Genomic DNA, 24,194 nt, shown 5'->3' on the forward strand with positions numbered 1-24,194 from the left:
GTCCTTTTCTTCACCCTGCTCTTTGCTCTATTATTTTTAATTAAATTTTTTTTTAATTAGAGCATACTTGCTTTACAATGTTGTGTTAGTCCCCGCATGTTTACGTCTATACCTTCCCTCCTGCACCTCCGTCCCCCCACCCCCGTTTCACACCTCTAGATGGTCACGGAGCCCCGAGCTGAGCTCCCTGGGCGGTACTGCAGCTTCCCACTAGCTATCTGTTTTACACGTGGGCGTGTGTATATGTCGGCGCTGCTCTCTGAACCATCCCACCTTCTCCTTCCTACCTGTGTCCACAGTCCATTCTCTATGTCTGCATCTCAGGTGTAGCTCTTTTAAGCTGGAAAGCTTCAGAATGTATGGTATTGTTCACCAGTATTTTCCCATGAAATTGCAACAAATCATTGCATATAAGCATGGCAGTTTGAGCAGAACCTTTCCAGCCTCTGTCCCCCACCCCCACCACGTCGCAGAACAAGTGATTTCTTCTCTCTGAGCTCTCCTCCCCGGCTCCCTGCTGTGTGCGACCATCCTCTGCCGTGTCCCTGCAAGAAGAAGAGAAGGTGAAAATCAGCCTGCAGGTTTAAATTAATTGCAGTTCTCAGTTACACCGTGAGTTAGCCAGTGCTTTAAATCACCGCATTCTAAACTTCTAGTTTAAACATAATTGGAGAGAGAAAGCTGACATTAAAGTAGTGACAGAATAAACCTAACTGAAGAACAGTGTAAAGCACCCCTAGTCAAATACTGGAATAATCTGTGAAAATTGTTCATAAGCAGCTGACTGTTTTACTAAATACAGCTCTTCCTGATTTGGGGCACTAATTTAAGCCCTTTTTTGTTTTCAAAACTTACCTAGTGAATTAGGTTGCTTTCATGCTAATGGAACATTATTTTTACTCATAATGCAGTTGTTTTCAAAATAGAATTTAAAAAATCTAATTCTAAATGTTATACATGCTCATTGCAGAAAATGTTGGAAATAGCTCTGTTTGAAAATGTGTGCTTTGACAGTTAAGATCTGAAAGATGTTGGATACAAGAGATCAGGTCTTGTGTGTTACTGGAACTAGCTTCAGATATTTGAGTTTGTCCTGTCTTCATTTGGAAAAGAAAACAGATGTAGTTAGTGTCTCTGCCTCTGGGCTCCCAGGGGACTGTGTCCATATCCACACTGTGGCGCTTTTCACCCTGTGTTGGTAATTCTGTATTTACTTTGCTGGGCCACTGAATTATAGGCAGGATGTCCTCATTTCTGTGTGCCCACCGTCCATGGAGTGCCTGACGTACAAGCCAGTGCCGGGTGACATTTGCTAGAAGAATTTAGAGTTTGACATCCCTTATATGTGGAATCTATAAAGAAATGAGACAGATGAACGTACAGAACAAAAAAGAGACTCACAGACTTAGAGAATGAACTTAAAGTTGCTGGTGAGGGATAGGGGGAAGCGATAGTTAGGGAGTTAGGGATGGATATATACACACTGATGGATATAGGTATTTAAAATGGATAACCAACAAGGACCTACTGTGTAGCACAGGGAACTCTGCTCAATGTTACATGGCATCCTGGATGGGAGGGGAGTCTGGGGGAGAATGGGTGCGTGTGTGTATGTATGGCTGAGGCCGTTTGCTGTTCGTCTGAATCTATCACAACATTGTTAATCGGCTGTACCCCAATACAAAATAAAAAGTTAAAAAAGAAAGAGTTTATGTGAGTTGTGATGGAAAGTAAATGAAGGAAGGCTTTTTCCTTTGTTATTTTTTCCACTTTCATGTGACATGTTTCACTATCAATTTTGGCTCTTTTATGCACGTCTAAAACTGACATATTGTATTTCTGAAAAAAATTTTTCTATTAGCATATCCTGTCAAACTCTAAATAGAGGCAATCCTTAGAGTTCATATTTGTGTGCAGTCATTAATTGCTAAGAATGATAATTTGCTGGTAAATGCAAGATTGTATTAATTTTATCTGTAATGGAATTCTTCTTCCTTCCTGAAATCATAGCAAATTATTAAAATTGCTTGTGGGGAGTACAAAGTTAAGGAGATCAAATTTGTATTACAAGGACATTTGATGTAATTAATTTTTAAAATATATCTTGCTTTTAAAACTCCAGACTATATTTATTATACATAATAATAATTTTTCTAAACCTCCATAAAAAGCCATTTCTTCTTTCTTTGTCAGTTAATTCTCAAACCTAGAATATGGTGTTACTTTTCTGTTCTACACCAACTGACTGAATTATGTTGGGTCTTATATAATGCAATCTAGTAGAGAATGAATGCAGATGTTAGACATTCTTTTGAACCAATTAAATACATAATTTTTGGTGAGTGCTTTTGCCTGTAACTTTAAAACAGTGAATGTTTGTAATCAGGGCTACTCCTCAGCTAGTGTAAACCACTGAAGCATAATGGCTGGTTTCTGTACTGGTTGGTCCAAGCCTTGCAGAGTATTAAATATTTTGACAATTACCTCTGCTTGAAAGATGACTGAAACCCATGAACGTGTCAAATGGTTTCTGAGTCATTGTGGGAGTATTAATGCATTCTCAGAGTAATAGTACCTGATGCGAAGAGCTGACTCATTTGAAAAGACCCTGATGCTGGGAAAGATTGAGGGCAGGAGGAGAAGGGGATGACAGAGGATGAGATGGTTGGATGGCATCACCAACTCAGTGGACATGGGTTTGGGTGGACTCTGGCAGTTGGTGACAGACAGGGAGGCCTGGCGTGCCGTGGTTCATGGGGTCGCAAAGAATTGGACACAACTGAGCGACTGAACTGAACTAATGAAATTCCAAATCTTTGAAACCTGGAAATTGGAGAGCAGTAAGTACTCTGCGAGTCAACCTAACTCCTCCCTTTCTGCCACACCCCATGTCTAGTTCATCAGCAAATCTTACTTGCTTCACCGTGAAAATATTTTCAGCTTGTCTTCTCTCACTGCGTCCACTCTGTTGCCATAGCCCCTGTCCCGTCCTGCTGTTGTGATAGCCTTCATTGCTCTCCCAGCTTCCACCTTTGCCTCCAGTGGTAGTGTCTTCTCCAAACAGAGGCCAGAGTGAACCTTTAAAAAAAAATTCTAAATCATAACCTAAGGGCCACAAGTCTGTGTGAGCGGTCTTCCACCCACTCTGTCTTCCAGGCTCACTGCAGACCTGCACATCTTCTCCTGGAATGTGAGCTGCTTGCGGCCAAGAAGGTCTTCTCTGGTTCCTCCCATATCTTCCGTTCCAAGAAGTATATTGGCACACAGTAGTTGCTCAGTGAATAGCAGTTGAATGAATGAATCTCAGCACAGATTTCTAGTCATTTCTTTTGAATAAACTCTGTATTTAGAGATAGGAAGCTGAGTATGTTCTTAAATTTCCTTTGTTCTTTTTATCTAACAGTATTGTTACATGTGAAACATACCAAAACAAAAGCAATATAAATCATTTGGATTTTCTTTAAAAACTTATAATTCAAAGCAGATAACACCAACAAAAGGTACCAACTAATATAAAGCAGAATTAAGTCTATTAAGTATTAAATTATGAAAAAGAAATGAGATCAATATGAAAAAGAAATCACTTAATTCTGCTGTAAGCACAAATCCTTTCTAAATGGAAAGATGAAAAAAATAAACATTTTTCTGAATCTTTATCGAAGTACACTTATTCCTATATTTTATATTAAAAGCTACGTTTGGTGGAGGCTTAGTCATTAAGTTGTGATCAACTCTTGCAACCGCATGGACTATAGCCCTCCAGGCTTCTCTGTCCGTGGGATTACCTAGGCAAGAAACTGGAGTGGGTTGCCATTTCTTTCTCCAGAGGATCTTCCTGACCCAGAGATTGATCTCTGGTCTCTAGCATTGCAGGCAGTCTGCTGCATTGAAGGCAGATTCTTTACCAACTGTGCCACCAGGGAAGTCCTTAAAAGCTAAGTTTAAGAGACACTAGCGTGTAAAATATTTTACTACCACACGCTAGTAAAATAATGCTTAAAATTCTCCAAGCCAGGTTTCAGCAATACATGAACCATGAACTTCCAGATGTTCAAGCTGGCTTTAGAAAAGGTAGAGGAACCAGAGATCAAATTACCAACATCAAAAAAGCAAGAGAGTTCCAGAAAAACATATATTTCTGCTTTATTGACTATGCCAAAGCCTTCAACTGTGTGGATCACAATAAACTGTGGAAAATTCTGGAAGAGATGGGAATACCAGACCACCTGACCTGCCTCTTGAGAAACCTTTATGCAGGTCAGGAAGCAACAGTTAGAACTGGACATGGAACAACAGACTGGTTCCAAATAGGAAAAGCAGTCCGTCAAGGCTGTATATTGTCACCCTGCTTATTTAACTTATATGCAGAGTACATCATGAGAAACGCTGGGCTGGAAGAAGCACAAGCTGGAATCAAGATTGCCAGGAGAAATATCAATAACTTCAGATATGCAGATGACACCACCCTTATGGCAGAAAGTGAGGAAGAACTAAAGAGCCTCTTGATGAAAGTGAAAGAAGAGAGTGGAAATGTTGGCTTAAAGCTCAACATTCAGAAAACTAAGATCATGGCATCCAGTCCCATCACTTCATGGCAAATTTAGATGGGGAAACAGTGGAAACAGTGGCAGACTTTATTTTTCTGGGCTCCAAAATCACTGCAGATGGTGACTGCAACCATGAAATTAAAAGACACTTACTCCTTGGAAGGAAAGTTATGACCAACCTAGACAGCATATTAAAAAGCAGAGACATTAGTTTGCCAACAAAGGTCCGTCTAGTCAAGGCTATGGTTTTTCCAGTGGTCATGTATGAATGTGAGAGTTGGACTGTGAAGAAAGCTGAGCGCTGAAAAATTGATGCTTTTGAACTGTGGTGTTGGAGAAGACTCTTGAGAGTCCCTTGGACTGCAAGGAGATCCAACCAGTCCATCCTAAAGGAGATCAGTCCTGGAGATGTTCATTGGAAGGACTGATGTTGAAGCTGAAACTCCAATACTTTGGCCACCTGATGCAAAGAGTTGACTCATTGGAAAAGACCCTGATGCTGGGAGGGATTGAGGGCAAGAGGAGAAGGGGACGACAGAGGATGAGATTGCTGATGGCATCACGGACTCAATGGACATGAGTTTGGGTAAACTCCGGGAGTTGGTGATGGACAGGGAAGCCTGATGAGCTGTGGTTCATGGAGTCACAAAGAGTTGGACACGACTGAACGACTAAACTGCACTGAACTGAGCATGTGTGAAATAAATAAATAACAAGGATTTATTGTACAGCACAGAGAGATATAGCCATTATTTGTAATAACTTTAAATGGTGTGTAATCTATAAAAATATAGAATCCCTATTTTTTACACCTGAAACTACTATAGTATTGTAAATCACTGTCCTTCAGTGAAAAAAAAAAAGTTGTTTGATAAATATTCTCGTACATGTATTTTTATTCACTTGACTTTTAGGTTCAATTCATTAGATGAATTCTTACAGATAAAATGGCATAATCAAAAATTTTTTAAATAATTGGAAAGATACAACAGATTGTTACATACAGAAATTATATATCAGCCTTTTCAGATAAATACTTATTTTAATGAAACTCCAACCAGGTTTCCAGTGGGATCTTTGTTTATTGTGTTGATGGACTGTTTTGTTTGAAATTCACCTTCCTTCGCAAGCCAGCCTTAAGCAGCCCTCACACTGTACTTCATACCTCCTTGTTTTATTTGCTAGAACACTGTCTTTTCCCTCAGCTTTATTGGGTTATAAGTGACAGAGAGCACTGTGTAAATCTAAGATATTTAGCACGGTTATTTTATATGTGTATATATTACAAAATGCTGCCATAAGTTTAGTTAACACATCCATTACTTCACATAGTTTCAGTTTTTTATTTTACAGTGAGAACTTTAAAAATCTACTCTCTTGGCAACTTTCAAATAAACAAGCAGTGCAGTATTGTTAACTGTAGTCACCATGCTTTACATGACAGCCCCAGAACCTATTCATCTTATAACTGGAAGTTTATACCCTTTGACTACTTATCCATTTCCCCATCTCCAGCCCTACACCTCAACCACATCTGTTGTCTGCTCTCTGCTCCATGAGTTTAAGTATTTTTTTAGATTCCACATAGAAGACAGATCATGCAGTTTCTGTCTTTGTCTGACTTATTTTGCTTAGCAAAATAAGCCTCAATTTCCATCCATGTTAATGCACATGGCAACATTTCCTTCTTTTTTATGACTGAATATGTGCGAGTTGGACAGTAAAGAAGGCTGAGCACTGAAGAATTGATGCTGTTGAATTGTGGTGCTGAGGAAGACTCTTGAGAGTCCCTTGGACAGAGAGGATATCAAACCAGTCCATCCTAAAGGAACTCAAACATGAACATTCGTTGGAGGGACGGACGCTGAAGGGGAAGCTCCAATTTGGGCACCTGATGCAAAGAACTGACTCATGGAAAAAGATCGGAATCCTGGGAAAGACTGAGGGCAGGAGAAGAAGAGGGTGACAAGGGATGAGATAAGCGTCACCAGCTCAGCGGACATGAGTCTGAGCAAGCTCCGGGAGATAGTGGAAGGACAGGGAAACCTGGTGTGCCGCTGCCCGTGGGGTCCCAAAGAGTCGGACACAACTTAGCCCCTGAATAATAGCAACATTCTGGTGTATACACATGCTACATTTTCTTTATCCATGCACCCACCAGGGGACCGTTATGGTGGTTCCATATCTTGGCTGTTATACATAATGCTGCAGTGAACATAAAGAATGTGGAAATCTCTTTCATTTCCTTCAAATATTAATATATACCCAGAAGTGAAATGACTGGAGAATGTGGTGGTTCTGTTGTTAATTTTTTTGCACGACCTTTATACTCTTTTCCACGGTGGCTGTACCTATTTAAATTCCCACCAGCAGAGCCCAAGTGTGTCCTTTTCTCTGCATTTCTGTACATTTAACTGGTGTGAAGGAAAATCTCACTGTGGTTTTGACTTTCATTTCCCTGGTGTTTAGTGAGGTCAAGCACTTTTTCATGCACTTGGCCATGTAAACATCATCCTTGGAAAAATGTCTGTTCAGGCACTTTGCCCATTCTTTAATTGGATTACTTGTTCTTTTGCCAGTGAGTTATATGAGTCCCTTCTATATTTTAGATATTAGCCATTTTTCAGATGGACTTCCCAGGTGGCTCAGTGGTAAAGAATGTGCCTGCCAGTGCAGGAGACACGGGACACAGGAGTTCGATCCCTGGGTTGGGAAGTTCTCTGGAGGAGGAAGCGGCAACCCGCTTCATTATTCTTTCCTGGAAAATTCCATAGAGAGAGGAGCCTGGCAGGCTACAGTCCAGGGGGTCACAAAGAGCTGGACACAACTGAAGCGACTGAGCTTCAACACCACTGTTTTTCAGATATGTGGTTTGTAAATATTTTCTCCCATTTTGTAGCTTGCTGTTTCATTTTGTTGATTATTTCTTTTGCCATGCAGAACCCTTTAGATCGATGTAGTTCCACGTGTTTGTTTTCATTTTTATTCCCTGTGTTTGGGTATTGTAACTATAAAGTCATTATGAAGAGTAAGGTCAGTGAGCTTTTTCCTGGTTTTCTTCTGTGGTTTCAGGTTTTGCGTTTAAGTCCTTAATATTTTTCCAGGTTTTTTGTGTGATGTAAAATAGAGGTCCAGTTTCATTCTTTTTCGTTCGAGTATCATTTTTCCCCAGCACCACTTATTAAAGAGACTGTCTTTTCTCCACTGAGTATGTTGGTTCCTTTGTCACACATTGGCCGTATTTATTGATGAGTTCACTCCTGAGCTCTCAATTCTGTTCCATTCGTGTTCCCTGTGTCTGTTTTTATGCCAGCACCATGCTGTTTCTAGTACTGTAGCTTTGTGCTATAGTTTGACATTAGGAGGTATAATGACTCCAACTTTGTTCTTCTTTCTCCATATTGCTTTGGTCTTTTGTGAATGAATTTTGTCATTTTTTCCTATTTCTGTAGAAAATGCCATTGGAATCTTGATAGGGATTATGTTAAATCTATAGATGACTTTGGGTAGTATGCACATTTTACCAATGTATTAGTTCTTCCAGTTATGAGTGTGGAATGTCTTTCCACTCATTTGTGTCTTCAGTTTCTTTCATCAATGTCTTATAGCTTTCAGTGTAGAGATTTTTACCTGCTTGGTTACATTTAATCCTAGGTGTTTTATTGGTTTTGATGCTGTTGTAAATAGGATTGTTTGTTTCTTTTTCAGATCAGTCATTGTTAGTGTATAGAAATGTAACTGATTTTTGTTTATTGAATTTGTGTCCTGCAACTTCCCTGGTTGTGTTGATTAGTTCTGACAGGTTTTTGATGCAGTCTTTAAGATCTTCTATGTAAAAAAGCCATGTCATCTGCAAACATCAACAGTTTTACCTCTTCTTTTCGATTTCAGATGTGTTTTTTTTTCAGGGGGGTGTGGTTGGTCGGCTTCAGCTTTTTTGTTGTTAGTTTCTTGCTTGATTGCTCTGGCTAGGACTTCCAGTGCTGTGTTGAGTTGGAATAGCGAGAGTAAGTACCTTGTCTTTTTCTTTAAGAGTTGTACCTTTCACCATTGAGTATGATGCTGGCTGTGGGCTTGTCATATATAGACTTTACTGTGTTGAAGTATGTTCCACCCATACCTAATATATTGAGAGTTTATATAGTGAATGGGTGTTTAATTTTGTCAGATGCTTTTTCTGCATCTATTGAGATGATCAGGTGATTTTTATCTTTCATTCTGTTAATATGACGTAGCACATTTATTCATCTGCATATGTTGAACTGTCCTTGTATCCCAGGGATGCATACTATGAGACATTATTTTTTGTTGCTGGTGGGAAATGAAAAGTAATCTGTCATCATCCACTAAAGTTTGAAATGTGCATACCATTTTCCAAGCAGTTCTATGTTGGGGAATCTGTGTAACAAAAAATAAAGCACAAGTATGCAGAAATAGATGTGCAGGGATTATTTGTTGAAACATTGTTTTTAAGACAAAAAGGGACTGGAAACTACCTACATTTTCATCAGTTGGAGAATGGTCAAATTGTTTCTGTAATTCTATCCTCTGGAATATTACATAGGTTTGAAACAGTTGTTATATATTTTTCATTTGAAGGACTATTCAATATATATTATTAGATGCCTAAAAAATTTCAGAGAATGTTTTGTACAATCCATTTAAAAATTAAAATATTATATATATTTGTATATATGGATAGATTTTTATTTATAAACATAAACATGTGGAAAGAGACATACCAAGCCAATAACCATTGCTGTATCATTAGAAGTGAAAAATGGGGAGCAGGAGAAAATGTTATTAATATATATTTTATGCCATTGTATTGTTTAACTTCGTAAAACATGTATGCTTTCATTTTAAAAATTTAATAAAGATTGTTCAATGGTAAATGTGAATATACACTGTAGGATCTTGGTGGTTTGGCTTTGCCTATGTGTAAATACTATATAGTATAAGCAAGGAGACCTGCACTACTGTATTTGGTCAAGTGTACATTCATATACCTGTGGGTGATTTTGTTGATATATGGAGGAAACCAACGCAATATTGTAAAGCAATTATCCTCCAATTTAAAATAAATAAATAAAATTTTCAAACTAGGACTAGATGACCTCATATTCTAGAGAATATACAAACATTCCAAATCCTGCACTACAACAAGAATAAGGGGAGTCCTTGAAGTAGAAGAAAAGAACCCCAGACAAAAATGTGGAAATGTAGGAAGGAATGAAGAACCCAGGAATGAACTAACATGGATGGACTTGGAAGGCATTATGCTAAGTGAAATAAGACAGAGAGAGACAAATGCTGTATCACTTCTATGTGGGATCTAAAAAATACAACAAACTAGTGAATATAACCAAAAAGAAGCAGACAGATGGATACAGAGAACAGACTAGTGTTTACCAGTGGGTAGCGGGTGGAGGAGCAATGTAGAGGTGGGGAAGTGGAGGCACAAACTGCTGGGTATAAGACAGGCCCAAGAATGTATCATACAAATGGGGAATAGAGCCAATATTTTGTAATAACTGTAAATGGAAAGTAAAGTTTTTTTAATTAAAAGTAAACATTTTTAAATGTTTAAAAAAAAAAAAAGATGTCTTCATTGAGAAAACAGCAGGTTTCACTGGACTGATGTGGCAGTATTCTTCTATAAATCTACCTACAGTTTGCAGTCCAAAACAAGAATTTGCATTTCTTTTTTCAATCCAGTTAAAACTTATTCTAAGAAAGAATTACTAGGAAGCCAGGTTATGAAACAAATCGCTCTAGACAAAAGAAAACGATGTTTCATTGCTTAAAGTGTTAAACTCTTCTTGTTTTACTCTTTATAACTGTTTAATCTGAGGTGAAGACCTAGTTTGTCTAGCAGAACTATGGTTAAATCCAACAGTAACTTTTTAAAAGTTTTTTTTTTAAACAGACTGTCAATATGGACATTTGGAATAAAGACTGTTTATCATTTTCTTTTTTATTTCAGAACGCTTTACCCCGTACAGCTCTAAAAACCTTAGACAAGCATGGAATAAGTAAGTTTTTAATGCAGATTATGCTTTCTCTTTATCGCTCTTAACTTTTAAAACTCTCCTGATAAGTTTCTCATGCCATTCTTCCATTTGTTCACCCGATTATCTATCCATCCATTCATTCAGCCATTAGACAGTTATTTAGTCCTGTTTGCAGCCCCCGTGTTTCACCTAAGCTGACACTCTTCTATGAGCTTGGATTCCCAGAGTGAGGCTGTATTTATTGCTTTAGAGTTGTTAGTCCTGAAATTCACTGTGGTCTCTCTTCTTCTAACTAGATTCCAAGAAATGTTTTAGCATGCTTGGATGCTAAAATAATGTTTCTTAAATACAATATATCCACTGACTTTCTGATCTGATTAATGTTGGTGACAACCTTTGAGCTAGATGAAACTGATCTTTCAAATGTTTTCAGGTTAACTAATTTTTTTCCCCCTGAGCCTTAATGGGAAGCAAAGTACATGTATCATTTGGAGTATATGTACACTGTTGATTTCATTTCTATTCTGTCATCAGACGTTGTTGAAATTGTTTTATTGATTGGTTTCAAAATTTGATGACATCTGATGATCTGAGTGTCTCAAGTGATTCAGAGTTTTTTGGTTTTTTTGCAAGCCAGACTGCTCCTAAATCTTTGAAAGTTAGGAAGCAGAGTAATTGAGTCACTCCTATTGATTGTGAGCATCACATCTCAAGAATTATGTTGGGGGAAATGGTAACTGGTTCTGCTTTGATTAAGTTAACTATTATTTGTCATAACAAAATTTTGTCTACAGGGAATTTAGTGTTATTGTCTCCCTTTTTACTGTTTTGACATGTTTAATTTTATATGTCATCAATTATGGAAAAAATAGAAACTTTTTATAATAAAAATGCCTTTAATCAATGCTGTCAGCAGATAACATCAGACAGCTTATTATGAGGAACTCATGAAATGAATACATTCAGTTCTTCAGTGGATTCTTTGAAAGATTTGGCAGTTTATTTTGATTAAATTCATACTTAGAAGAACACACCAGTATAATTATTTTTGTCTAACACAGGACTTCACATTTCCCATTTGAAGGGTCAGTTCTTAATATCTAAACAGAATCTCCCCTGGGAAGCACGCCCTCAGCTGGGTGGGAACATTCTGTGTGTGTTCCTCACCCTTTTAACCTCCTCCACCCTAACTTCACTGATCAGTGGTCTAACATATTTTAATTAAGTGCTTTCATATACCAGGTACTATCTTCAGTATACAGTTCCCGTTTTAATTAAATCATCAAACACATTTCTCATAATTGCTCAAAAGTTTTGACCAACCTGGTAACCACATTATGGAACAATTCTTGATAAAGCAATTGAATCTCTTAACTCCATCTCTGAAGTAACAGAAAAACGGGCAAGTCTATACAGAGTAGCGTTTGTGGAGAACAGCCTTCAGTTTAGCTAACCCTCCATTTCCTTCCTTCAGACAGAGCTGAAATGACTTACAAATCACCCAGGAAAATAAATGGCAGTTTTTATCCACTTAGAGTAGCTGAGAAAGAACAGGGCAGGAAGACATCAAGATTTTCTTGGATGCATTTGTTCTGTCATCCTTGGTGTTACAAAGTGGCTGTAACAACTCAACACCATTTCTTCAAATGACAGTGTCCAGAACCAAAGCCGGAAGCAAAGTAGACAGCAATAAAGGAACTTTCTCCCCATCCTGCTCGTATCAGGGAGGAATATCCTTGAGATGCCCAGAGAGATTTGCCCCTCTGTCTCTCTGATGGGTGGACTGCATATCCTCCCTTGGCTGGGCATTGGTAAAAAGGGAGGGGTGGGCCCCTTTGTCCCCTGGCCCTGACATCTTGTTGCCTGTAAGGCAGGGTTTTGTTAGTAGGGAAGAAACAGGAATGACAGTTAGGTACAAGCAGTCCATGATAGCTGCCACTATGATTCGAAAATACTGTCTATTGTAGTAAACTAGTACATCTAGGTAGGCTTTTCTTTAATGCTCAATTACCTTTTCTTCTTCTAAATAAGCCAGTTTTAATATTTTAGTGCATATTCATTCAGACTCCAAAATTGTATATGTTACATGTGAAGATATGAACATGCTGTTTTATCACGTGCATCATCTCAAAAATAAATACAGTTCTTCTATGTCAAAAGAAAAAAAAGACAGGGAAGGGGAAGGGGAGGGCAATTGACGATGCTGCGTGATGTTAGGTCCACTGTCCTCTTGTGGATGGCGCCCCAACAGCATTTACACCTGACCCACTCCAGTGTCTCATTTTTGCAACTTGTATTCAGCACCTCCCATCTGTATGCCCAGATGGATGGCCGTTTTTTGTTCAACCATTCATAGTGACTAGTGGAACGCCTCTCAGAGAAGATACTTTTGTCCATTTACATCACTCTGCCTCAGAGAAACTAGGTTGTCTCATCTCTTTCAAAAAGATAAAAACAGTGGAAGTAGTATTCAAGCTTTGCATTGCTTTGCTTCATTCTGACCACCTATGACCTGACGCTTTCCTTTCTCTGAGAGGTACTATTCATGTCACAGTTCTTGTTCAGTCGCTAAAATGTGTCTGACTTTGCAACCCCATGGGCTGCAGCAAGCTAGGCTCCTCTGTCCTCCACTGTGCCCCAGAGTTTGCCCAAACTCATGTCCATTGAGTCGGTGATGCTATCTAATTATTTCATCTTCTGCTGCCCCCTTCTCCTTTAGCCTTCAATCTTCCCTGTGTAAGGATTTTTTTCCAGTGAGTCAGCTCTTTGAGTCAGGTGGCCGAAATACTGGAGCTTCAGCTTCAGCATAAGGTCACAATAAAAGTGATTAAACTTCACTGACAAAATTAGGCTGGATAATACTCTGGTATTGCTGCTTTAGGAATTTTGAAAACTGTACATTGTTCTCAATCTTGAATTTTTTCTTAAAAGATGCTAGATTCAGTAAAGATGATTTTGCTTTTGAGGGCAAGAAGAATTCCTCAGAATATGATTTTTCACAAAATAAGAACTCCGTTTCTCTTTAAGATGTCACTTTAGAAATATTTTTTATTTGCATTTTCTGTGAACATAGGATTTATATTTTTTCTACTAAAAACAAGTTCTAAAAAACTAAAGGAAAGATATATTTTTATGGAAGGTCTTTTAAATCATTTGATAGAATTGCAGTTAATATCATTCTTTTTTTCTACAGTCACATATGCCTTTTAAAAAACCTAGAATTAATTCATAGTCATTTAATAGAGTCCCGCCCTTAGATTACTTTAACAGCATTTTAGAGAAAATATTAAAATTGAGCTTTTGAAGTGATGTTTTAAAATTATAGACATGATATGTTTGGAACCATGCTATTTTCAAATCCCCGCAAGTCCTTTGTTGTTGTTGTTGTTGCCTGAAGGGTTTATTTCACAAAACACCAAGTAATAAATTCATCACTAAAAATATTATAAAAATATGATTTTCTGGTATCCGTCATGTACTGAGCCCTTAGAGTGATCTGTAGCCTCCAAACAATTTGAACCCGATGCGATTTACAGAGTAGTAAGAATTCAGAGATATGAATTATATTATTGATCCTTCCTCCAAATGGACTTGTGACCTTGTAACCATCATTAACATGTCAACATCCCCGACTTAAGAATGGAGTCTGGATTCAGAAGAATGGCATTTAAGGACAGTTAGGCAAATGCTGGCATTCTCCCTTGCTGCTCACTAATTTGCTCGTCGACGGCACAATTACGAAACCAAAGCAATTGCTAAATTCTCTTGTACAGCAGTAATAGGTTCTAAATAAAGTGAACTAATTTGCAAGGACTGGTTTCAGTTCAATTTAGACAGGTTAATACAAGATGGGCAGGTTAATAGACAAATCTAAGTCACTTACATTTGAAACATTACATTTGAAAATTAAGAAACGTCTTTAAGAATATGTGTTAACACAGCTGTTGAAGCTGGTGGATATGTTAACCTGCCTAAGCAAGTAAGAATTTCTTGAGAAATGAAGCCTTACATCTCTTTGAACAGCTGTAACAAGTGACCCAGTTTATTTTGGGACCAAGTCTGCCCTAGGTAACTCCCATGCAATTCCCTGCTGACTTCATTTATACCAGTGACCATGGGCACAGTTTTATCCTTTGAAAGATTTTTTTAGTATTCTGGTGAAACAATGCAATGATAGAAGAAAAATATCAAAAGATTCAGCAGATAGCTAAACTGAAAACGATAATATAAAGAAGAAGTCTTAATTATAGGATCGAGAATAATAAATACATATTAATATAGAAAAGAAGGTCCTTTTATTCCTTCCTACTGGAATTTCATGATACATGTGGGATCTCTCTTGCTTGAAGGGGATTTTGGACTAAAGGGAGACAAATCTTAATTTTATAAATACATGTTCTGTTTTCCAATGGCCTTCGAAACATTCCATTTTATTTCCTTGGACTTATAAAGACTCTCCCTATTTTTCTTCCAGATCTCTCTATTTATAGTTGTCTGACATTGGCATGCATGTGCAATCAACCAAGAATTCCACCCACTTAAAAGATCTTTTATTATTTTGGCTGGAGAAGAAGCCTTAGTATATATTATCCAGCAAAGTTAAGGGTAGGATTCCAGGAATGCATTTGCTTGTTTTGGAACTTTTCAGCAGCTGAACAATTTCGGAGGTTTGAAAGTAGCAAAAAGAGAACTAAGGATAAACCACCAAGTCAGATTTGGAAAACAAATTTCATGGTTGATAAAGCAAAGCATGTCCACAGACACTGAACAGGTGTTAGCCAGCCTTTTTCTCCTCCCTCCAGCCCCATGCTCTAGTTCTGCTTATAAGCCTTCTAGTTAGTAAGTCCAATTAGATTTCTCCTAAGAATTCTAAAAAAAAAAAAAAAAAGGCAACACGTTAAGATGTGCAGTAAATTCAGAGACATTACAATGAGGATACCCTTATGGAAATGCAAAAATAGAGATGATAACATTTACCTGCATGTATTGTCAGATGCCTACAGTAGGGTCGCAAACCCTCATTTAGGAGTTTTAGATGTGTTTTCTTGCTTGGCGTTCTTGAACTTTCCTTGAATGTTTTATCTAATTTGATGATTAACCTCCAAAACATGTTTTAAAAATGGCAGTGGCTTGCTGGAAAGTTGTGTTCCGTATTCATAAAGCACAATGTATTTAAAATAATATTGCGAGGAGTAACATAAATCTCACTCTGTATGTTTACATTGGTGGTTCTCTATTGTATATTTCTTATCATATGTTATTGCATTCCATTAAGATATAAGTAGGTGACTTCTCAAGAAAGAAAAGCCCTGCTTTCTACTCTGCCTTATTGTTCGAAGTTGACCTAAAATTTTCTAAAGTAATAATGTATTGCCAAGGAAGTTCAAGCTTTCAATTTCTCTACAGTTGCTGAGGAATTTTAGAGGAAGGTAAGAACAGTTGTTGACGCTAGGAGGAGCAGTTGAGTTGAGCCAGATCTTTGAATCATCTTTCTCCAGTTTCACTTTTTTTTTCTCATTGTTGATCATTTTTGTTATAATTCTATTTACTTCAGAGTAACAGTTTTAATATATTTAGTGCCTGGAGATTTCTTCTCACCATATTTCTTCTCAAAGAAATTGTTCTTTACATCATCCATCACCTTTTTAGGGGTAGGTTTGTTAGGGTGGCAAACGGTAAAGCAGACATTTTGGAATTCCTTTCTCTCCACTCAGAGGATGAGCTGAGCTGCAGTTGTTGGCTGCCCAGCTCTGGGGATTTGAGTCCAGCATAGGAGGCTACGAGGTTGCAGTTCCTCACCACACCCTTAAAAATGTGACTTTTAACACTTGGACAGTCAAATCCAAGCAGGCCTCTTGTCCTGACCTTGGACACCCACACATGGTATTGTTCGGAAGCCCCTGGTCTCCCCTGCCAGCTTACAAAAAAGTCACAGTTCAGAGCAGTTTCTGGGGTGATTTATTTTCAGAAGAATGAACCCTTAGTTCAGTTACTGAAAGCATTATGGAGGTGTGATGTTTATCTGATCTATGAACCCCCTTGCCATTGACCAGAGAGCAATTCTTCTAGAAAACTAAAGAGTAGATTCTTGAAGGGGAAAAAGGAGGAGGTCCTCAAGTAGGCGATGCCTTCCAGGCTCTGGTGGGAGTCAAAGAAGACAGCGTAAAATTCTGTCCAAAGACGCACGTTGGAGGCAGGTACCAGGGGGATGAAGAGAAGGCTGTCTAAGTAAAAGCTGGCAAATCTGTCAAAGGCCTAGCCCTGATTATTGATAGTAGCTACAGCATAAATTGATAACATGTGAGATGCACCTGGTAAAAAGCCTGACATACACTCACTATAGTCCTGACTGGGATGGGTAATAAACCATCGGACAGCCCTTTGCAATATAGAACTGGCTCTCACATATGTTGTCCCATCTTCAATATTGGAAGGTAGTCAGAGCAGATGTTATCATCTTCACTTTATAGCTTGAAATAAAAAGCATGCTGAGGACAGTTGATCCATGCTATTGAGAGTTACAACTTGGATGGTATGCCCCAGAGTGAATCTTAGGAAATAGTGTCGTTTTGAAAACCCTGATATTCAAGCAGGGCTATCAGTGCCTGACTTTTTTGTTGTTTTTCTCACTATGACTCTGGGTCAGGAGATCTCTGCTGGGGTCTGGTGTCATTGATTCCAGGTCTAGGTTTTCAGCAGTGGGAGAGCGGGGATGGAGCACAGCCCTAATTTCCCCTCTCCTAGCGAACAGCGTTTGCAGCAGGCTGACCACCCACACCATCAACAAAGGTGCCTTCCGTGACTGCTGGGTAATGTGCCATTGGGTTGGTGACAGGCCAAGGGCTGGAGCTGAAGGGCCTGCCAGCCACCCACTCAGACTGTGCTGGTGGGATTTGTCACCCACTCCACACAGCTCCCACTGCCCCAGGAAATTATCTTCTGTCATTTCGTGTCATTGCCAATCTGGCAAAATCTACACAATTCTTTGTGTAGCAAAGAATTCGCTGACGTTAACAGCCCCTGGTGATGGTTGAGGGCAGGCCCATGCTGTTTGCTGTCTTTTAGAACAGGTTTTTCGTTTCCCTTCTGATAGGCAGAAACCATCCATCTTCTCTCTTACTAACTGGCAGTACGTGCCAGGCCTGGGAGTTGGCAATAGCCGTTGTTTCTCATCCTTTCAGATTATGTGTTGGACTCTTCATTTCAAAAGTACACACTTCTGGTGCAGCTAAAACCTTCTTTCTCCCATCAGCTTATTAAGGGATAAAACCCAACCACACTTCTGACACAGCAAAGAATTTCCAGGAGCAGCTGGGCTGCTCTATTCCCTGAAAGGAGGACGATAGAATTAGGCTTTCTTGAACTGTTCCCCAACACAGATCCTTGAAGTGTGAGCTGAGGAGGCTCTCTGCTTCTCCACAATATAAAATGGTGTATTTGTATTCTGTGGCTGCAGTAGCAAATTACCACAAATTTATTGATGTAAAACACCACAAATGTATTGTCTTCTCTTGGGCAGGCGCCTGGATGGGCTCAGCTGTTTTCTTTGATCTGGGTCTGACATGGCCAAAATCAAGGTATTGGTAGCTGGTCCCTGTCTCAAGGCTCTTGGAGAGAGCCTTGCTTCCAGGCTTATTCAGATAGCTTGCAGAATTTAATTCCTTATGGCTGTTGGACTGAGGTCCCATTTCCTTTCTGGTTGTCAGTTGGGGACCTCCCCCAGCTCCTGAAGGCCACGTATATTCCTTGTCACCCTGCCACCTCCTTCTTTAAAGCAGCATCCGTGCAACAAGTCTTCTCATACTTCAAATCTCTCTCTCTTGCCCTTCTGTCCCATCTCTTCTGCCTCCAGGAAGAGAAAGGTCCCTTCTTCTAAATTGTATAATCCAGCTTAGCCTTTCTATTTTAAGACCTTAATTGCACCCTCAAGATGGGTCCCTTTTGCTTGAAAAGTAACACATTCACAGACTTCAGGGATGGATGGGTGAGAGGACATCATTGGGCCATTCTGCTTTTCTTGAGCTGTACTGGGGTTTCCTATTCAGTGATGAGTTGTGGGGTGAGGCAGAGCAGAGATGGCAAACCCAGCCCTCATCCAGTCAGACACTGCCCGTTTTGCCCAATCTCTGGCTAATCAGGTGACAAGCATAGGCCCCTGACCCTAATGGTTCCATGTTGCCTGGTTCACATTAGCTCTGCTCAAAATTATATATAAGGAAGAAGCCTGTTTCCATCCCAGCAAAGAGAATAAAAGCGATTATTCTCAGGAAAGCTCATCATCTCTAAGAAAGTAAAAATTTGGCCTGACATTTCTTTCCCCTCTAGGTCAGTGCTGTCTAGCAGAACCTTCTCCGTTGGTGAAAGTCTGTAATCTGCACTGCCCAGGGCAATAGCCATTAGCCCACCGTGGCTACTGAGTACTGGAAATGTGGCTTAGGAACTGAATCTTAAATTTCATTTAAATTTTAATTACCGTTTTAAGTCCCCTGCATACAAACAAGTTCCATTCTGAGAGCATGTTTGTAAGTGTGATTTGTTTGTAAGTCCAACAAAGTCAGCCTAAGTACCCAAGTAACACAGTGGGCTGTTGAGTACTGTACTGTAATTGGTTTATAATACTTTTTCACACAAATCATATGTAAAAGACAAACACAAGACATAAAGAGAGCATTTTTGATCTTACAGTATATAGCCCCTTGAAATGTTCAATGGTGCAGTACAGCCCCTGGCATACAGGGCACATCCGTGTCTTTGAGCGTTTGCAGTGTGAAGGTTCAAATGTGGGAGAAGTGTAAATAGCCGGCCCTGGTAGCTACCAAACTGGGCACCACAGCTGTGGATCAGCATGGAAACTATCCATTTATTTTAGGTGCCCACCAACGTAATTCAAGTGTGGGTGTCCGATGCTTGGAAACTCTATGCTCAAGAGTCCTTGCATTTTACACTCAAGTGTCTGAGGATCTTGCTTGATGTGTTTGCCTCTCACCTCTGTCTTTTGTTTGTAAAAACTCTGGGCCTCCCTAGTGACTCAGATGGTAAAGAATCTGTCTGCAATGCAGATTCGATCCCTGGGTCGGGAAGATTCCCTGGAGAAGGGAATGGCAACCCGCTCCAGTATTCTGGCCTGGAGAGCTCCGTGGACAGATGATCCTAGAGGGCTGCGGTCCATGGGGTCACAAAGAGTCAGATATGACTGAGTGGCTAACACTGAGAAGATAATAGCTCTGGAAGACCCAATAAGCGTGATAAATCTGCAGAGGGAGTGAAGTATCAGGGAACACCCAACAGACATGCCAGCCCACCCCTCCTTTCTGGGGCCGTGCTATTCCTTCCTGCAAGCTCTGCCTACTTCAGGTGTCTGCACCCCTTTTTCCTTCTCCTGTTCTCTCCGCTCTTTTCTGTTGGGAACTGCTAGGGGTTAGACACACAGCTCTCTACCCTTTTTGAACTCCCTGAAGAATTCACCTCTTTGCTGTTTTCGCGGCCTCCTTGAACTCCCTCAACTCTGCTCAGAAAATGCAGAAAGGCTCAACTTCCCCTTATCCACATATGAGATGCTATTGAGAGGATCTCCACCTACTAATTAAGCCTCTCATGGGCACCGGTGGGGACATATGTTAATTCTTTAACTTCAGAACATTGTAAATTGCCACATCTGAAGTAAGTCAGAAATAGAAAAATTTTGTATTCTAATGCATATATATGGAATCCAGAAAAATGGTACTGAAGAATTTACTTACAGGGCAGCAGTGGAGAAACAGACATAGAGAATAGACTGTTGGACAAGGAAAGAGGGGAGGAGAGGGTGAGAAGTACGAAAAGAGTAATATGGAAGCTTACATTACCATCTGTAAAATAGATAGAAATGGGAATTTGCTGTGAGGCTCAGGAAACTCAAGCAGGGGCTCTGTATCAACCTAGACAGGTGGGATGCGGAGGGAGATGGGAAAGAGGTTCAAAAGGAAGGGGATATATGTATACCTGTGGCTGATCCATGTTGAGGTTTGACAGTAAACAACAAAATTTGGTAAAGCAATTATCCTTCAATAAAAAAATAAAAATAAATTAAAAAGCCTTAAAAAAACTTTTTCTATTAAATTGGAAAATTACATTGATACATTTTCAAAATGTTAAATCAGTTTTTACTTTTTGGAATAAAACTGCCTTGGTGTTGAAAAAAAAATGCAACATTTTTAAGCATGAACAGAAATGCAGAAAATTTTATTGCTCTTCATTTATTAAAAATTGCTGGCTTTCAGATCCCTTTCCTCAGCACTTATTTTTTCATTTTTCTTTTGATTAAGCAAATATTTATGAATTTAGTGAATCGTCAGCCTCTAAACTAATATGAGCGTAAGTTGTCACTGGAAAAGATGATTTGAACAACAATGTCATCTCTTGTATCCACTGTCGCCCACTTCACACTTGACCCTGATTGATTTTCATGAAAATTAGGATTGGACAAGGGACCCAATCATTTGTGAGGACAAGTGGCCCCCCTCATCCTTTGGGGAGACTTTCTATAAAACTGGGGCTCAACTTCCCCTCATTGTGAGGAGACAGTTAATAGACTGTTGACAAGTGCATCTGACATCTGCTCGGCAGCCAGTGGTCCTATTGATCCTGTAAAAATACAGTCAATAAATATTGTTGATACAAATCAGAGAAGAACAGAAAAGGGGAAAGATGCCCATAAAAGCTCATTATTGGTGCAAACGGCCAGAAAACACTTGAAAGCCACATCAGCTTTGGTATGATAGGGGCCAAGTTCCAATTTTAGATCTACTTCTGAACCGTATAATATTCAGGAAGCTCACTAGCCAGTCTGAGCCCCAGATTTTCAGTCCTTAAGACCCTTAGCAGGATTACATTCCACCCCCGCCCCACTTGTGTTTTTCAACATGCCCTGCCCTCTCCTGCCAGTTCGAGGGTTTCATTCATTTCAAGATAAGTAATTGTCCTTGAAAATGAGTACCTCAGATATCTGGAATATTCCTTCTGCCTTTCTAGAACCATGTGCTGAATTTCTTGGACACCAGATAATTTTTTAAAAATACTTATGTAGAAATAAGAGTCCTCTTCCCCAGCAGTTCCTTCCTAAGAGGGATATGTTAGCAAATAGCATTGTACATAATTCATGGAGAACTGTGATTTACCCTAAGTCTTGAAACTCATCTTAATAGACAGTTTTCCTAATTAAATTGAAAGAAGCCCCATAGACAAGCCCTGTTACCAAGTTCAAAGCAGCTTTTTGACCTCTTCCGTACATGTACATGAACTCTGTACACGAGCTGGTGGGTAAGCCTAAGCCCGTTACATAGAACCTGGGTGTCCACTTGACCTGAGGGTTTCCTTTGTGAGACTCACAGTAATTATTCTTATTGACTGCAGCTCCTAAATGGGGAAGACTTATGTTTAGAAACAAAGAATAAAGTCTGGAAGCATGGCTTTAGTTTGGTTCACCTGTCATCACTAACAATCAGATGGATGGGGGACACCAAAGGAAACTGCCTTTTTCTTTCAGACACTGAGCCAACTCCAGACCCCAAGGCACAAGTCCCATGTTACTTTGTTGTATCCGACATGCGAGTGACTTTAACAATAGATTTTATTTTGTCTTTGACAAAAACAATAAAGATACATGAAAAAGCCTTGAACACACATATATATAATCTGCAGGTCAATTATTTTTTGTCTTATCTGAAAGAGCAGTTTTAGATCATTTCTACATTTTAGGGATATCAGAAAAGTCCAGTGGTGATTTAAAATGGAAGTCTCAGAGTGAGTATGTGTGGTTGTTATTACTTACCCTGACTACAAATAAGATATATATGAATAGACATATTAACACAAAGGGATCGATATTATGGCCCTCACTGCATTATTAGCCAGCATATCTTTGTGTATCTGTATGTGGATTCTCTGCTGGTCCTCAGCTGAATTTAATCCCTCAAGACTTGATATACAAACACAGTGCCAAATAGAGAACTTCCCTTAAATTATTCAAATCTCCCCATAAGTGATTTCCCACTCTTCCTGAAATGGAAAACATTTGATCATAAATTCAATTAAATCAGCCATCATCTTTGTGATGTTTGTCCAGCTGAATCCTTTAGTGAATAAACCAATAAACATACCAGCTCTGTGTGTGTGTGTGTTTATGGCACGATCGTTGGGGAAGAATTGATTTGAAGTCAAGACAAAGAGTAGTTCTCATTTCTTAGGCCAGATTTTGACCACTTTACTGCAGCCAAGGTTTAAAAGATTAAATTCTTAGCAGGGATAAAATCACATGCACTCCTTAAATTCATTGGCTTTTATTCCCCATCTCGGGGCCTTGTTTTAATATATTAAGTTTCATATCAAAACTAGATATACTTTGGAGATGTTAATTAAAGCGGTCATACCACACCGATTTTCTTCCTCTTACTTCACACTCTCTCCTCCCTAGTTGAAACAGAGGAAACATGACTCTTGACATGCCTTTAAATTTCTCCAGGAAAATGCCATTATAGGGCTACAGTGCTATTTATGATTTCTTATATTTATGTCAGCTGAAGAGGTAAGGTTTATCGTTTTGTTGTTCAGTTGCCCAGTCATGTCCAACTCTTTGCGACCCCCTCATGCCCATTACATCAGTGATCTCATCCTCTGATGCCCTCTTTTCTTTCTGCCCTTAATCTTTCCCAGAATCGGGGGCTTTTACAATGAGTTTTCCATTCGCGTCAGATGGCCAAAATACTGGAGCTTCAGCATGAAACTCTTAAGGTTTATTTGAGGTTTATGAATGTTGGTTGCTTCTCTGCTGCTGCGTCACTTCAGTCGTGTCCGACTCTGTACGACCCCATAGGCAGCAGCCCACCAGACTCCCCCGTCCCTGGGATTCTCCAGGCAAGAACACTGGAGTGGGTTGCCATTTCCTTCTCCAATGCATGAAAGGGAAAAGTGAAAGTGAAGTCGCTCAGTCGTGTCCAACTCTTCATGACCCTATGGACTGTAGCCTACCAGGCTCCTCCATCCATGGGATTTTCTAGGCAAGAGTACTGGAGTGGGGTGCCATTGCCTTCCTCAAGAAAAATCATAGCTTTGACTAGGTGAACCTTTGCTTCTCATCTTTATTCTAAAGGCTTTTGGACAATAGACATAACCAACCATCTCCCTTCTTTTTCACTATATCTTACTGTTGATCCTATTAATTTGGATATAACTGACCTTTATTTATGCATTATCTTTGAAAAAACTGGAAGTGAAAGTGTTAATTGTTTGGTCGTGTCTATATCTTTGTGACCCCATGGACTGACCAGGCTCCTCTGTCCATCGGATTCTCCAGGCATGAATACCGGAGTGGTTTGCCATGCACTCCTCCAGGGAAATCTTCCCAACCCAGGGATCGAACCCGGATCATCTATTTTGCAGGCAGAGTCTACTTTCTGAGCCACTAGGGAAGCCCGTGCATTATCTTTACATGTGTGTATATTCTTGTGGCCTCGAGGGGGCAGCATGTTCTGGGAGGAAAAAAAAAAGGTTAGAAACCAGCTACTTTTCTCCGTAAATTATGTGAGATAAGCAACTGATTTTTTATTTTTCCCCAACCTTTAGCAAAACAAGAAAGATATGTCAACTAGAGAAGTCA

The 24,194-nt window shown here is 39.5% G+C and overlaps 1 protein-coding gene across 1 annotated transcript in view; it reads left to right on the forward strand.

Moving 5' to 3' along the window:
* CDK14 (cyclin dependent kinase 14) overlaps window positions 1–24,194 on the forward strand; it is a 660,346-nt gene that overhangs the window by 499,489 nt on the left and 136,663 nt on the right. The window contains exon 12 of the mRNA XM_043462555.1: window positions 10,534–10,582. Within this exon, the coding sequence (XP_043318490.1) occupies window positions 10,534–10,582 (49 nt within the window). The remainder of the gene's footprint in view (window positions 1–10,533; window positions 10,583–24,194) is intronic.

Source organism: Cervus canadensis, chromosome 3, assembly GCF_019320065.1.
Source record: "Cervus canadensis isolate Bull #8, Minnesota chromosome 3, ASM1932006v1, whole genome shotgun sequence".
NCBI lineage: Eukaryota > Metazoa > Chordata > Mammalia > Artiodactyla > Cervidae > Cervus > Cervus canadensis.